Below are 15,469 nucleotides of genomic sequence, written 5' to 3'. Positions count from 1 at the left end.
CCAGACGTCTGTGGTACGCCCTGTCCATCGGTGGGGTGAGAAGCAGACCTTGAGGATCTGCAGTCGTCCTCAGAGTCAGAACATTTGGCTGTATGACGTAAAAAGAAAATTCAGAAAAGCATGCATTATTCTCCCTGATTCCAACATAACTTATTCATACATGCATAATGCACCAGAACAAGTTTCTCAACAGTTCTCCGGGCGATGCGTTGGTGTTAATAAGGTAATGGTAGAAGGAGTTAGGTCTTATTCTGTGTTGTGTTCAGGTAAATTGCAAATGACGTGTGTGACTATGTTCTGTGAAGTCACAGTTGTGTTTTCTTGCACTGGTCTGTCTCTCTAATTACTCCTGTGCTCGTGTCTGATTTTTGCACACATACCTTTTGTCTAAATTTGGGCAACTCAGAACAGCGAGTCGATGGTCACCTGGACGCACACCAATGACAATATATGTTAAGATGAATGCAGACTTTCCAATATCTGCTCCATATTGACTTTAAACGGATGCACACACGATGAATTCCCTGTCCAGACACTGATGCATGCAGGGAATGAAATGGAAATCCAATCAAACATAGCACTTGCAGTGTTGCAAAAACAGACAATAATACTGTCTGCTAAACAAATAATACCTTCGCTCCTCTTCCTCACACCCACACACACACACACTCTCACACTCACAGACACACAAACACAACCTCTCACACTCACAGACACACACCTCCCAAATGAATCACCCTCCCAAGTGCTGAGCATCATCAGCATTCCCTGAACCAGCTGTGACTGCAGAGCACAACTGCATGACACGAGAGTCTCAGGGGTCAAATGAAATGCACACTCTAAGTGCCACTTCATCTTCAAGGCATAACAGCGAGCAGCAGACTGGAGGGCGAACTCAAATAACACCGCATTGTTTCGGCCATTGTGCTCCTCTCGGCAGTTATTACGCCTGCATGGCGGTGCATTGTGAAGCAGGGTGCTTTTGCACTTTTCTGCAGCCACGCATGACTTCTCCCCAAACGGGCTCTCATCCAGCCCCTACTGTCTGTTTGCGTAGACTACCACCAGGGTAGACATGGAATGCACCTCCACCGCGCTCACACACACACACACACACACACACACACACACACACACACACACACACACACACACACACACACACACACACACACACACACACACACACACACACACACACACACACACACACACACGCCTCTGAGACGAGGAGTCTGCCTCGACCTGCTGATAGGAGCTGTTTGTGCTTTACTTTTCTACGCGGGGGTAAATGTTTTGATTAAAAGGCCGTTACTATTTTGCCAGTCACAATGGCTTTGTAGTAGAGGGGTTTGCTGCCGTGCTGATGGATGGACGGCCGCTCCCTGCCTCCAGTGAGCGGTTGAATGAGAGAGGAGCGCTCATCACCCAGCTGCCGACGCTGTTGCCTGAAGCGAGAGGAAGACAGAGGGGGATTGGGGGGTCAAAGAGAGCAGGAATTGGATGGAGAGCCAGCGACGGCTGATGTGTTGAAGTGGGAGAAGATGTTAGGGAAAGGAGCAGGCCTTGAGAATGAGAGGAGAGATGTGTGATGGAGGAGAGGAGGTCAGTATTGGGCGCAGCTCACCTCACACCCCTATCCCAGAAGGCACTGCAGAGAGGGAGTCTGCATTACGTAAAGGGGGAGAGGAGAGCAGGTGGTACTGGGAAGCACACAGAGCCTCTCTCCACTGTGATCAACAGTCCTGCTGGGCTCTTAGAGTCCACGGCTAAATGCTCCGGCGACTCTGGGGTCCCATGACATGAGGAAAAAGTTTCAGAGCATTCAGTAATGGGGAGACTATTACGCCGGCTGTTACGCATTGTGTTCGACGGCCACGTCAGAGGATGACGGCATGTTCCGCACAAAAGGAAGCAGCATCTCTCTGAAGGGACGAAGGAGGAATTAATGGGGTATTAAAGATGAGTTTGCACACTCATAGACCGAGATCAGTGCTGATAGTGACATCAGTCGTGTTAGTCTTACCGCTTAAGATCAGTTTCTTTCCTCTGCTGGTTTTTCTGTCTTACAAAGACAACTGTGAATCATAAAAAAACACAAGTCCATCTTCAAGCTGCCAGTCTAATTGGACACCTTGTTGTTCACACAAACTCTCAAGCCTCAGTATGCTTTGATGCAGATTTAAAAACTTACATAGTGGGACGAACACTGCTATTGAGCTCACGTTACACTACAATTAGACTGTAAGCTTTTTAAAGTTCAAATCTGAGATTCTCTTGCGGGCGAGGGTAAAAGGTGTGTTGTGAGCGGCTCAGATGATGTCTGTGGCTGCAAGAATGCGAGTTATTTGTCACACAGTGCCTCCCATTGGTGACTGCTGCAAAGTGCATGTCGTTTTACCCCAGAATGTTCGTTTAAACACAGACATAAACTAAATGGCGCACTTAGGTGCTTTTAGCAATTTCCCCACTTAGTGAGCAGAAATTTGAACTGGTTCTGGGTTTGCAACATTTATTTGTTTATCTTTAAAAGTAGTGTGTCAGGGTTGTGGAGTCGGATGGTAGTTTGCGATCACACATCAGTTGACTGCAGTTTTTCCTGCCTCCAGAGCAGTTTAGATACCGTACACTCATTTCTCACGCCTCACTAAAAGTCGATTCAAGATTCAATTGTTGTCAGGAGTTTTCTGATTGCCCCTCTATTTTGGGGTTATTGCAGGAGCCAAACAGAGACTTTCAACTATAGGAGAATAATCTGCAACTCAGCCTCAGTAAGAAGAAGTAAATTCACAACAGAGCGTGAGAAGTGAGAATTGTTAACTTTGGTGTTTAGGGGAAGCAGCATCGAGATATGGGAGGCAGACAGAATAAACAAAGTAGTGAAAAGGCAGGCCGTCATAGGGTTGAACCTGACACCCTGGAACCTTTAACACACAATCCTTTTTACCTCCTCGGTGAGGAACTAATGCATGAAGCACCTACAGCGTCCACCTCACACCTCGAAGGTGGGACAACTTCCAGAACATTCTGACCTATAGGCTCACTCTAAATCAACCAGGGGGAGCTGAAACAGACAAATACAGTACACAACACAGGTACAAGCTGAACTACCTCTGACCCGGACTGTACTGCAGTATATGACACTGCTCGCACAGTTCTTCTACAGTATGATGTCTTGTAACCCATTCATGTCAAAATGCTGCACATATAGATATTCCCACATATTCTTTCTCATAATGATGGAAAACAATCCTTCAATATTTAACACACAACTCTCACACTGCATTTGTCATTACACGTGTGCGTTTGCTGCCAGTTCTGTTACTTTTGTCGTCTTTACTGGAAATCCAGATCATTCCCATGATATGAACAACATGTTGAATTACTGGGTTTGTAGGCACTTATTTGTCTTTTTATTTCTTTAAGTACATGTTCCTTTGATGCATCTTGTTACTCTGTGCAATGTACAATATGACCCCCCCCCCCCAGTATCATTTAATTTAATCCAGTCAAATCTAAAAATTGAGATGTTCAAGTATGTAAATTGGGGGAAGGTAAGGATGAAAGTAACTCGATGCAGTATTATCACATTAGGATCAAATGAGAAACAACCCAAGATGATGTAATTCACAGAATGTTTTAATGAAGAAGGCGAACATCAGTATTTATGTTAAGAGTAAATGAACTGCAGCAGTTTTCATGGCTTGAACTCAAAGAATGTTGATCCAATTTTCTCTCTTGGGAGGCAAAACAATAAGCATTTCTTGTGTGTGGCCTGTAGAGACTTTGACAAGAATCCAGCTGGTTGTGTAACCTACAAATGAAGCAACCAGGAGTAAACAATAATATTTAATTGAAAGAAGTACCATTAAAGTTACACAAAAAGGTGTGGTGCAATTATTGAAACCACTCATGTAGCCCATTGATTGACCAGGTATGCTAAACCATGTGTGCTTTACACTAAGTTTGAAACTCTAAAACACACTTTAAAAAAAATATCCACACCTGGTTATCAACATTAGACACATCATTTTAAAACTAAAACCCATGTGTTGTTTGCTAAACACTCTTATTAGAATATCACACTCAATTATCAATCACCTGCACCCAGAATGCACCTGTAACCAATTAGATCACCTAAAAATCATGTGTGCCACATGGAGGCAAATTTTGGAGAGAGTAAGAGGACTTAAACTAGAATATTCCATTCCATTATCCAAACACTTATCATCATCAGGGTCCCAGTGGACATTGGGTGAAGAATTGAGAATAAACACATTGTAATTGTGGACAGGTCACCAGGTTATCGAAGGGCACGTGTAGAGACAGACAAACATTCACATACGGGCAATTTCGAGTCTCCAAATAACCTAAGCTGCATGTCTTTGGGAGGAAGCAGGAGAACCCGGAGGGAACCCACGCTGCCACGGGGAGAACGTGCAAACTCCACACAGAAGGAGCACCCGGGATCGAGGCTCGAACCCAGGCCCCGCTTGCTGTGAGGTGACAGTGCTGGCCACTACACCACCGTGCAACCTTAAACTGTAATATATATATATATATACATGAGTATATATATATATATATGTGTAATACAATGTATTCTGTTTACAGTACAATGTAGGAACTATGTTCATGCCATCTTCAATTAAAGTAATTCAAGTATATGAGTATTGAGAATAAACACATTGTGTTCATAGTCTATATTTACAGCATGCTACAAATGAAAAGGCCAAAGGCTCAAGATAAGTGTTGGCATGTGGCATATTTATTTGGTGTGGTTGTGATGCAAAAACGTGTTTATGTTTTTGGATTTTGTGTGTAGAGTTTCGACAAAGAGGGCTCGTATACTTTCAGAAATTGTGTTTCAGTAATTGTTGTCCTCCATCTCATACCCTCATAATCTGTCAGCTCTCTGTCGTCTACTTTCTAGTGAATCCCGTAAAAACAAAGTGGGGAGAGTTCCGTTTTTTCATGCTCGACCATAATATGCTTTCACATAAGTTCTATATTATACATGACTGGTAATTAAATGTTTCATTGCCTCTAAGAGGTTAGCTCGTGTTGTTATTGCTGTGTCTCCCACATAAGTTTTATATTATAGAACTTATGTGAAACGTCTGCACTTGGCTGCTGGAGCTTTGATAGAGCGAGTTGTGTGTGCTTTAGTTGTTTGGTTGGTGGTTAAATGTCCATAAAGTAGTTCTGAGCAAGACACTGAACCTCAAATTGATCCCAATGTGTGGGAATAAAACGGCACCATTGAAAAAGTGTCTGGTGAATGAGTGTACCTGCACTTGTGCATATTTTAGCAGACCTTCTTTTACATTTGTTATTGATGATGCATCTTAATATATTTCGTAGTTCAGACAGAGTACACCTGACTGTCTGATTCTTCTTTCTTCATAAATCATCATTTTGTCAATGAACTAAACCGATTTTTTTTTGGTGTCACGACAATTTTCCTTTTTTTAAGCGTGTACAACATATAACATGTCGTTGTATTTCCATAATTCTGTAATAAATGATAATTTTAGAAAATGAACTGCCAGGATACAGGTCTGTCGCCTGGTTTGCAGAATCGCTCGCCGATGCCACTGGTGGATAAATCCCAGGAATGGTAGCCGAGCGCAGATAAGATCAGCGGTTCGGTGAACATGGCTCTCTCCAGAGGTTTGAGATGCTGTCAAAGGGTTTTCTCCTGGATACCTGTCCTTATAATAACCTGCGTGGTGTTGTGGTCGTACTACGCCTACGTATTTGAGCTATGTCTTTGTAAGTATGAGACACGGTGTCCGTTTGTTTGGATTTTTTTAACAGTTTAATTGTAGACATCGCAGATTGCCGCACAGCAGTGTTGACAGAAATATCGTGTAAAACATCAAAATATGCGGAAGTGGTTCAGGGTGTGAGCTTTTATACAGCTAACGTGACATTTAGCTATCTAACAAATGACTGGTAATTAAATGTTGCATTGCCTCTAAGAGGTTAGCGCGTGTTGTTATTGCTGTGTCTCCCACAGCTAACGTTAGCTACAGCCTTATTATCTGGCTAGTCGTGCTAGCCGGTAAATGTAACGTTCCTCTTTAGAAAGATCAAACTAGTGTTAGTGGAAACAGATGCTACACTGTTGCTAGTCTTTATCAACCGGCTTGTGTTTTTATCATGCCATATTCTTGCTTTTACAGTTACACTCACCAACACACTGGAGAAAGGTGAGTTATACCCACACATTGTTTTGTGCTGTAAGCAGTGTGAGCTGCTGTACAATACATGAGTTTTATTTCATGGTCGTTTAGTCAATGAATGTACCTGGTTTCTGCACTTGCAGTGGCCTATCTCCTGGTATTTCATGTTTGCTTTGTGATGTTCTCCTGGACCTACTGGAAGTCCATATTTACCCCCGCTGCATCACCATGCAAAAAGGTATCCTGAACACCGTGTTATTGATTCATTGTGCCATAACATAACAAGTCTGTAAATATGAAGTTATATGCATTTGATCATCATGCATGTTTGTTGCTCTAGTTCCAGCTGTCATACTCAGACAAGCAAAGATACGAGATGGAAGAGAGGCCAGATGCACAGAAACAAATCCTGGTTGAGATTGCAAAGAAACTGCCCATCTTCAGTCGAGCTCAATCTGGAGGTAAACTGTCCTTTTTAAGTTATTTATATAGTTCCTCAGCAAGGATATGATTTCATATGGAATTATGCATTTATTTGCCATATCTCAAAACCAGAGGAGTAACCAGGTACATTAGCCACAGGCCGTCATCTCGCACATAATCTGTGAGTGTTGAAAAGAAGTAGGTTAGTGCAGTTAGCCTTGTGTGTGCTCTTTCATAAGTGCTGATTGCTGAGACTAAGTTCTAGGCGACAGGAAGTAAGTGAAGGGTAAGCTCAGCTCAAATGTCGTTCACTCAACTGGCCATCCTGTTGTCTCCCAGCTATCAGGTTCTGTGACCGCTGCCAGGTATTGAAGCCTGACCGCTGTCACCACTGCTCGGTTTGTGAAACGTAAGTCACTCTTTCCTTCTCCATCCATTCGTCTGGAGAGATTGCCCAAGGCCGCCTGGGACTGTTGTGACAGTTAGAAGGTGTTGCGATCTCTCAGAGAGAATATCCAAAGATCAATGAGAGCAGATGTTTAACACAAGGAATCAGACTGCAGTCACCACATTGTATGAAAAGCGAGAGATTTACGATATTTACTGCTTTAACATAGCTGCTGTACTGTAAAAATGACATACAGAAACAAAACATGTTTTTTGTTGAAGGTGTGTCTTGAAGATGGACCACCACTGTCCCTGGTAAGTCACTCTGCATCTATTTCCCTGTTTTAAGGAATTTATGCGTTAATTATGCACTGACACCCGCATTTCTTATTCTTTTAGGGTGAACAACTGTGTGGGCTTTGCCAACTACAAGTTCTTCCTGCTTTTCCTCTCCTACTCCATGCTGTACTGTGTATTTATTGCAGCAACAGTCTTTCAGTATTTCCTCAAATTCTGGGTGGTGAGTGTCATTAGTCGAAATGATCACTCATGCTCAACATCACAATGGAGTCATATGACAAAACTTTAGTTGCACATAGTCAGCACTATTGCAGTTCAATAAGAACAGAGAGCTGAACCCTGTGTCATGAGTTATGCCTTCTTTTTTTTGTTTTTAAAGTCAATCATTTTCTCAAGTTTCTCGTTCTCCTGTTTCTCTCTCCCAGGATGAGTTGTCAAATGGGCGCGCGAAGTTCCACGTCCTCTTCCTCATGTTTGTGGCGCTCATGTTTTTCGTCAGTCTCATGTTCCTCTTTGGCTACCACTGTTGGTTGGTGGCCAAGAACCGATCCACTTTAGGTGAGGAGCTACACATTGTATTGGAGAACCCTTAAGATTCTGCTCCTGAAGCTGCTCTCTCACGACCTCGTGCATGTAGGTCCTAAAAGTAGATGTGGAGCATTAACATCTTATTCTAATTATTTTTCCTTTCCTAGAGGCCTTCTCAGCTCCAGTTTTTGTCAATGGACCAGACAGAAATGGCTTCAATGTCGGCACACGCAGAAACCTGCAGCAGGTATTTGGAGAGGATCGGAGGCTGTGGTTCATCCCTGTTTTCACGAGGTGAGTCCGTCGGCAAGAGAAGGCAATTTAAACCGGTTCTCCTCCTGCGCATTAATTCAGTGGTGCAGCTCAGTTTGCGTTAGCGTTTCTCAAATATTAGACTTGGCTCTCTAAATTGCAATTGAGATAATTCAAATATAGAACCAGAGAACGTAACGCCACACAACATACATGTAATTGAATGTATTGTATGTAATAAAATGCAGGGGATGTGGATAGTTGATAGGCTGGACAATATAAAGTGGAATGTCTTCAGAATACAGAGTTGTTTTGTATGTAACAGTGTTGGCGCTGATGAACGAAATGTTGAATCAGGAATTGGATCAGTGGAGGGGACGAAGTAATGGTCTTGGTTCCTTAAGTAGCTTTCATCTTGTTTCATGCACTGGACACGTCAGCCAAGGGAATGGCCACTACTTCCCCTTGAAGAATCGGAATTCTGAGGCCCACAACCCTTTATTAGCTGATGAGGACATGTGGGAGGAGTCGGAGGACGGCTCTGAGCAGGGAAGCTTGGGTGAGTTGAGTCCCTTTCATTTTGTCAAATGCATATTTATACATCCACACGTTTGTAGTTTCTCGAATGCGAACTGCTTTTCAAAATGTTAAAACTGAAATAATTGCATATGCTTTTTATTCAACTTAAAAAAAATCACCTGATGGACTGGACTTGAGTCTGACGAGTGTGTCGAACCTCAGTAAATATGCCACTACAAGGAATATAACTTTCGAATAAATAAATAGCGTCTCCTCAATTACAACCTTTCACTTAAATCTGTCAACAAAATGAAACTAGAATTTTGAGCCTGGTTTATCCAATGTCCAGATTTATATTCTGGAAATGTGTGCAAATTAGCACATATTTGATAATAGAATGCCTCATTTGCATAATTACAAAATACTTCAAAAAATGTGAGCAGTTGATCTGGATCCATTTTAATACGTCAATTATTCCACAACTCACGTTAGTGTAGTCACAGACGGTACCGGGCACACACCTAAAAACAATAATAGTCAACAATAAACAATAAAAGAAAGTCACCTTCCAGCGCCAACCATAAGCAGTTATGAAACACACTCTGTCCCTCTGAAGTAAAATAGGCTTAGACACGTGAGTCTGACAGTGAAACAAACCAAAAATACAAATGTGTTTGTGTTCAAACTTGTGTTCAAATTCAGTAATCTGGACAGTTTGGTTGAAACCGTTCTATTCTGCTGCCACCTGGTGGTCGTATGCAACATCATGTTAACTACTGAAGGAGCTGAATCAGTTCCAACAAACACCCATGAAATAATGCATGCTGACTGCTGACATGTCTTTGTTTTTGTCTTTCTTTCCAGCTGAGGACCAAGACCCCTCTGTTACCATAGAGATGGAAGAATAGTCATTTTAAGGACAATCTACACTTGTACAGAGGACGTAGATTTAACGTCGCACACATAGTGTACCACGAGGCAGATGCATTCCAAACCATGTGGATGTTCAGACACTGAAAAACAAATTCTGAAGGCGGGCCAAACTTGTGGATTAAAACCTGCGATTGGATTGTCTTTGGCACTTGTACCCACGTTCTAATGATGAATAGAGTAACTCGATGGACGACCAGTAGCATCAGCTCTCCTCTCGTGGACAACAGTATCGGTGTGATCCGGACAAAACAATGGTCAAATATTTCCTTGCATACAAAAAGACAAATATATATATCTATATATATTTGTATAGGTATATATATCTTCATCTGGTTGTTCCTCGCAAGGCACTGATATATTACTGTTGATTGGGAAGCGTGGGTCTGGCACTGTACAACTTTATCTCTGTCTGCTTCATTGTTGGGCTGAGAGTTTACAGTGTTGCACCTATCGGTGAAGGGTGGTACCTCAATTGACGCACATAATGTTCCAGAGATCTCTTGTAGTGATTGAGTTTGGGTCTTGCAGCATATTAACATAGGACCTTTTACTTTTTTTTCAATGTACCATAAGCATATTGTAATACCTGACTTAACCGCCGCCTTATTAACATATTTATTCTTGTCTTTTGAGAGTCCATTTCTCCTAAGAATGTACGCAGCACCCTGCTTGTGAATAGACGTTGCCAACATTTTGGGCACTTATTTAGGAAAGAACCTCCCGTATTATGCTTTAACAAAGTATTTTAGCATTAATATTGAGTTCAAATGCTATTGCCTATGTCTGATCAGACTGGTGACAGTAATAAAAACAGAATCAGTGTATATGTGTAGCTCTGGTTAGCAGCTACAGCTCACTATGTTTGAAAATGAATTCTGAAACCAGAGTATTACAGCAAAACATAAAGGTATACTATGCAGGAATTTCCTAACAAACAAATGTAAAGTAATCTCTCTCAATCATCACTTCTGATTACGTTATTATTATATTAGAAGTGTGTGGCAGAGACACTCTGCCCTCTAACCTGTAATTTCTCTTTCCCTCTTATTTAGCTGGGATCGTTTCTGAGCTTTTGGGCAGCAGGTGTTTACCACTCAGCCGTCAACCAAAAGGTGAGGTCGGGGACTTTATCACAACGTAGTGAGCAAGTTAAATTGCTGTCTCCATCTCTCCAACTCTGAATGTTGTTTACAAACCGTAAGAGACTTGCTGCATAGTATACCCTTTTAATATGTTAATAATTTGTTGGAGTCATATCCTGAATATACTGTATATCTTGACATTATGAAATGATGTTGACTACATATTGCTTATTCAAATAAATGCCGTGAACAGTTAGATTTCGCGGTCTGGGATGATCATACGCGATAAACTGTGATAGAGAATTTTTTAAATAATTATCACAACCTTGTTTTCTACCATATCAGCCAATCCTAGAACACTTGGATGCAAAGTGAAATGAGCTTTTATTCAAATTCATTCATAGAGGACGTACTGTAGGTTATTGTTCACTTTTGATCTGTTTAAACATGCAGATAACTGTACATATATACATATAATTATATATAATGACTGATACTCATCCACTGGTTGGTAGAGGTCTGCGATACATTTTCTTTTTTCTACCTGTGTTTATGTATTGTGACATTTGTAATACCAATGACACGGATTCTTCTCATCGAGAGCATTTGGTTGATGGACTTGTGTACTTAGTTGGAAACTGTCTTTAATTGAGTACACATATTTATTTAGTATCAGTAAACAGTTGGGCCTTTTATCAAACCGTAATGCGGTTTGATCTCGACACATTCACTTTCATCAGATCTGTTTTTCTACTATGTTGGGAAAGCCAAATACATAACACACATAATCATTGCTTGATCTTATGAGGTGCGATTCAGTGTTTGAAAGCATGTACAAAACATTAGGAAAGATGTGGATGTTGAGTGTTTCATGTCGTCTTCCGTCTATTGTTGTAATCTTCAGCTTTTTTTTCTTTTCCTGTGTATTGTTTACTGATTCATAACTGCTGCAGGCTGTGTCTGTATATTTTGCTCCATCAAGTGAAACTTAAAATAAACTGTGGACGCAATGTGCTTTTATCAAATAAGATATTTATAACATGAGAAGATGACTAATTATACTCTGCAGATTGGAGTTCACTATTGCTTGAGCACATACAGTACGGTCCCTTCTGAATCGTCTTTGGAGTTTTTCCAAAACTCTCTGAACCATTGAAAGTACTGACACGGTTTCATTCTGTCTTTTAACAAATATAAATTCTTTATTTTCCACCAGTTGTAACATGCAAATAAAATGACCCAAGTTTAACTCTTTATGTGGTTCAGTGTTGTCTTCTCTCTTTAGCGTGAGAATACACAGCAAAGAAAATAATAAATAAAAATCTGATCAATCATTTTGTATCAAGTTAAGGAACTTTGGAGGGATAAAGTAGCAGTATTTGGCACAACAGGGAGAACATGATACATTTAAAAAAACAAGACAAAATAAAGTCAAAACCATTTCATGTTCCTCAGGTTGTCCTGCGTTCAGTCAGTGCCAAAGTACCTCTGTCCAAAGTGTGTCGGAGCCACTGGATGAACCTCCGTGGTCAAGATGGTGATATCGGGGAACTCCTGGATGATAGATTTGGCTCCTGGGAGGAAAGGAAACGGTATTACACTTTGTGTAAGGTGTTTAAATGTAGCCCAGGACATCCAGCAACACTGCTGTACTAAAAAATAGTGTCTGAAAGTGCTACAACAGCAATCTGAGAAACTAACACCCAAAGTCAAACTTCTTTTCGAAAAATAATAAAAAGTTAAACCTACTCTTGAAAACCATGAATATTCACATTAAATGTCATTGCAATCTGGCTCGTATTTTAACGGAGAGAAAACTACTCTGTTGTTCACTCGTATAAAACCATTGTTGGTTGAACTGCTGAGCAGGATCGTCATTGTGGTTCCCAGCAGTAAGGAGACAATGACACACCAGGAACAAGAGTAAATGGCCGGTGAGCTGGCTGTGGTGGCGTACCATGAGGCGTGGAGAAGAGGCTGAGGAGCATGATGTGTCTGGGCTGGACTCCGTGCTCTATCAACACCCTCACTGCCTCGATCACGGTGTTCCCAGTACCTGCAGACACAGAAAATGTTTAAAATCTTGCTCACTCACTTTTACCATGTTTCGGGTTCATAATGTCTTACAAGTATTGAGTCATGATTTTGATCTAAATTTTAAAAAAGGGAATCAAGACGGTTTGCACGTAACCGATGTTAGCATCTGAAAAAGGTGCTGATCCAGTCCCACGAGTCAGAGCGCTTGGCAGGCTTTCATTTCTGACGCATTTAACATGCATCAGTGCAATCATACGTTCCATCACTCTGACATGATAGATACTACCGTCAAACCAGCTTGGTCCCCGTCATAGCAGAAAAATGCTGCTTTGTGACACTGGGAAAGCAGGGCTATTACCATCCTATTTTTGTTGGCCCTCATTATGCTATTCAGCAGCTTGGTGGCCAGGCAGTGTATAATTACCCCCATGAGACCTATAATTATCAGAACAGTGTGAATGGGCCGCCGGTATGATGTGGAAATGCAGACTTGCAGAGGAAGGTCAATTCAAGGGAGATTTGGTGAAATGAAAAATACATGAAACCGTTTTTTTACATTTGCACAAAAAAATGGGACATATCTTGACATTTACGTGCTACTGAGGGCGGTAAACTAGACTCATCGGAAAGATAAACTGTGCTCAGACCTGCGTTACTTACTAAGGATGGGGTACATGAGCAGCACTTTTCTTCTGTACACATCTGGAGGGAACTTGGCGTAGAAGACCTTGGCTTTCTGTGTCTCCTCGTCGCTCTGGATGAGGATCTTGCCGATGCGGATGGAGCGGCAGCAGTCCCGGAGACCCTGCTCCATGGCCTCACCTGTGGGGGTACGCGGCTTCGATCAAAGAGTTGTTGTTTGGGAGCCAGTGTGCCCGCATCACTTTTTTCAGACATTTGACATTTTCTACCCTAGCATTACTGTCATAAGAGGATAATACAGGGTTTGCAATAACCATTAGGTTTCGCGTTTGACAGCGATAAGAGTCTCATTAAAACTGACGGACAAAGAAAGTGACTGCTATGCCTTCAGAGAATATGTTCTGCAAAGTACAGAATTGTCCCATTATTTAATATTAAAATTATAAATAAATGTCACTGACAGAAACGAATTACCTGCTGATAAATAGCGAAAGACCCGGAGCACACAATGGCCTGACCTGATGAATATGTGCATAACACAATGTGCAGTCGGCACAAATCCCATGTGCATGGAAGACAGGACACATGTCCTTACAAAAAGGTGACTCTAGTTTGGTAGGTTTAACTCACCACTCCTCATTATGCTGACTCCACAGTTGCCTCTTTCAAACTTGACACCTTCATACTTGTACCCTGAGGGGACAAAAGAAGTATGGACGTTCACAAATGTAGCTGCACTGAAACAGCCCACTGGATGGGAGCCCTGCACCTATTGGTTTTGTTATTATAATCTGTTGAGCTCTTCAATGGATGTTGAATGTTGGAGCTCAGCTCTGTGTCCAACCTTTAAACCTCGATTATTAGAGAAAGAGACCCTCACCTGTTGGAGTGGTTACAGTGCACTCCGAGTAGGGGAGCTGATTCAAACCCTCTTCAACTACTAGTCTGATCTGTTGTTGGAGAAAGAACAAAGCCTACAGCTTGTAGTTTATGAACATACACGTACAGTACGTAGTGTTAAGTAACGATCTCACCAGTCGATCAGCGCAAAACACAAAGTCTCCTCTGCTGGTTGTCCTGAAGAAATGAATATAAACATTTGGTTAGATTGTTCAGAATGTGCTTTTCACGAGGGATGCACCAAACGCTCTTCATGTCTCCTGTTGTGATCCATAGCTTTATGATATTGATACTTGGCGCTGATACTATACCAGTGTCCTCACAGTGTGTGGAGCCAATCGGGAAGATTCCTCTTTGTGTGTGTAAGGTGAGGTAAAATGAGGCTGAAACTACACTAAACACTATTTTGATGCTTGTGCAAAAACCCTCCAGAAGGCCAGAAGACATATCAATATAGCCCACTCCATTCTGATACAGTGATATGAGCTGAGACTGTATAGTTATTATATTGTTGCTCCTTTAATTAAAGGCAGAATGCAAATTAAGTGCAATAACCTGCTTTTTTGTGAGCATCTAAGGTAAAACATTTTGTTTTGTTTCACAGACAAAACTTTAATCTGTACCACAGCCATCCTATTTGTTGTGGTCTGTATGCCGAGATAGAAGAGTGGGGACTCACTTGTCTCTGATTATGGTCTGTAATTCACGGATCTGGTCGTTCAGAGGGAGCAGCTTCAGCTGAGGTCCCAGGTTATCTGGGATGTCAGTCTGTTTGGTGGCATCAGATGGTTCAGAGTTGGACAGCACTGCAGCCGCATCACTACCACTGCTGCTACTGCTGCTGCTGCTGTTGTTGTTGTTGTTTGCAAACCGTACTTGCTTCATTGGATGCTCCTGGCCACTGTTCACATTGTTGAGCTGCTGATTGTGGCATGGCATCCTGAGCGCGAGATCAAAGAGGGTTTCACTTAAAACGGAGCTAACGTAAAGCCAGACCTGCGTTTCCTTGACCCAGCGACCCAGTCTGACAAAAGAAGGCAACGTGTTCTTGCTTTTAGCTTCGGCTGCTGTTTTGAAGTGAGGTTCTTGGGGTCGCGCAGCTGCCGCACAGCGAAAGCCCACCAGCAACACGTTCACCGACCTTTAGGTACTCAGTTCCGTGGCGTTGAAATCAAACCAGCGGCTGATATTTCGTTAAAAAAAGTAGTATCAAGTGCAGCGGCTCGTATGCTAGCTTTGACACTGACAGCGTTGGCGAAGACCGGATATGACGTGCCG

General features: G+C 42.0%; 2 protein-coding genes across 2 annotated transcripts; one reads left to right on the top strand and one right to left on the bottom strand.

Moving 5' to 3' along the window:
• The first annotated feature begins 5,634 nt into the window (after positions 1–5,634).
• zdhhc15b (zDHHC palmitoyltransferase 15b) lies at positions 5,635–10,996 on the top strand. Its single transcript, XM_079268629.1, has 11 exons — positions 5,635–5,775; positions 6,189–6,215; positions 6,332–6,426; positions 6,529–6,649; positions 6,951–7,020; positions 7,281–7,313; positions 7,398–7,518; positions 7,724–7,856; positions 7,994–8,120; positions 8,519–8,637; positions 9,462–10,996. The coding sequence occupies exons 1-11, from the start codon at positions 5,658–5,660 to the stop codon at positions 9,503–9,505; spliced, it is 1,008 nt and encodes a 335-aa protein (XP_079124755.1). The 5' UTR covers positions 5,635–5,657; the 3' UTR covers positions 9,506–10,996.
• An 816-nt stretch (positions 10,997–11,812) lies between these two features.
• Positions 11,813–15,442, bottom strand: uprt (uracil phosphoribosyltransferase (FUR1) homolog). The gene is made up of 7 exons (XM_079268625.1): positions 14,871–15,442; positions 14,326–14,368; positions 14,172–14,241; positions 13,922–13,984; positions 13,310–13,471; positions 12,570–12,668; positions 11,813–12,186 (listed from the first exon to the last, which is right to left on the bottom strand). Exons 1-7 carry the CDS (start codon positions 15,128–15,130, stop codon positions 12,080–12,082), a joined length of 804 nt encoding a protein of 267 aa, XP_079124751.1. The 5' UTR covers positions 15,131–15,442; the 3' UTR covers positions 11,813–12,079.
• Positions 15,443–15,469: the final 27 nt, after the last annotated feature.

This window comes from Melanostigma gelatinosum, assembly GCF_949748355.1.
Source record: "Melanostigma gelatinosum genome assembly, chromosome: 5".
NCBI classification, from domain to species: Eukaryota; Metazoa; Chordata; class Actinopteri; order Perciformes; family Zoarcidae; genus Melanostigma; species Melanostigma gelatinosum.
This window is presented reverse-complemented; position numbering and strand designations above follow the sequence as displayed.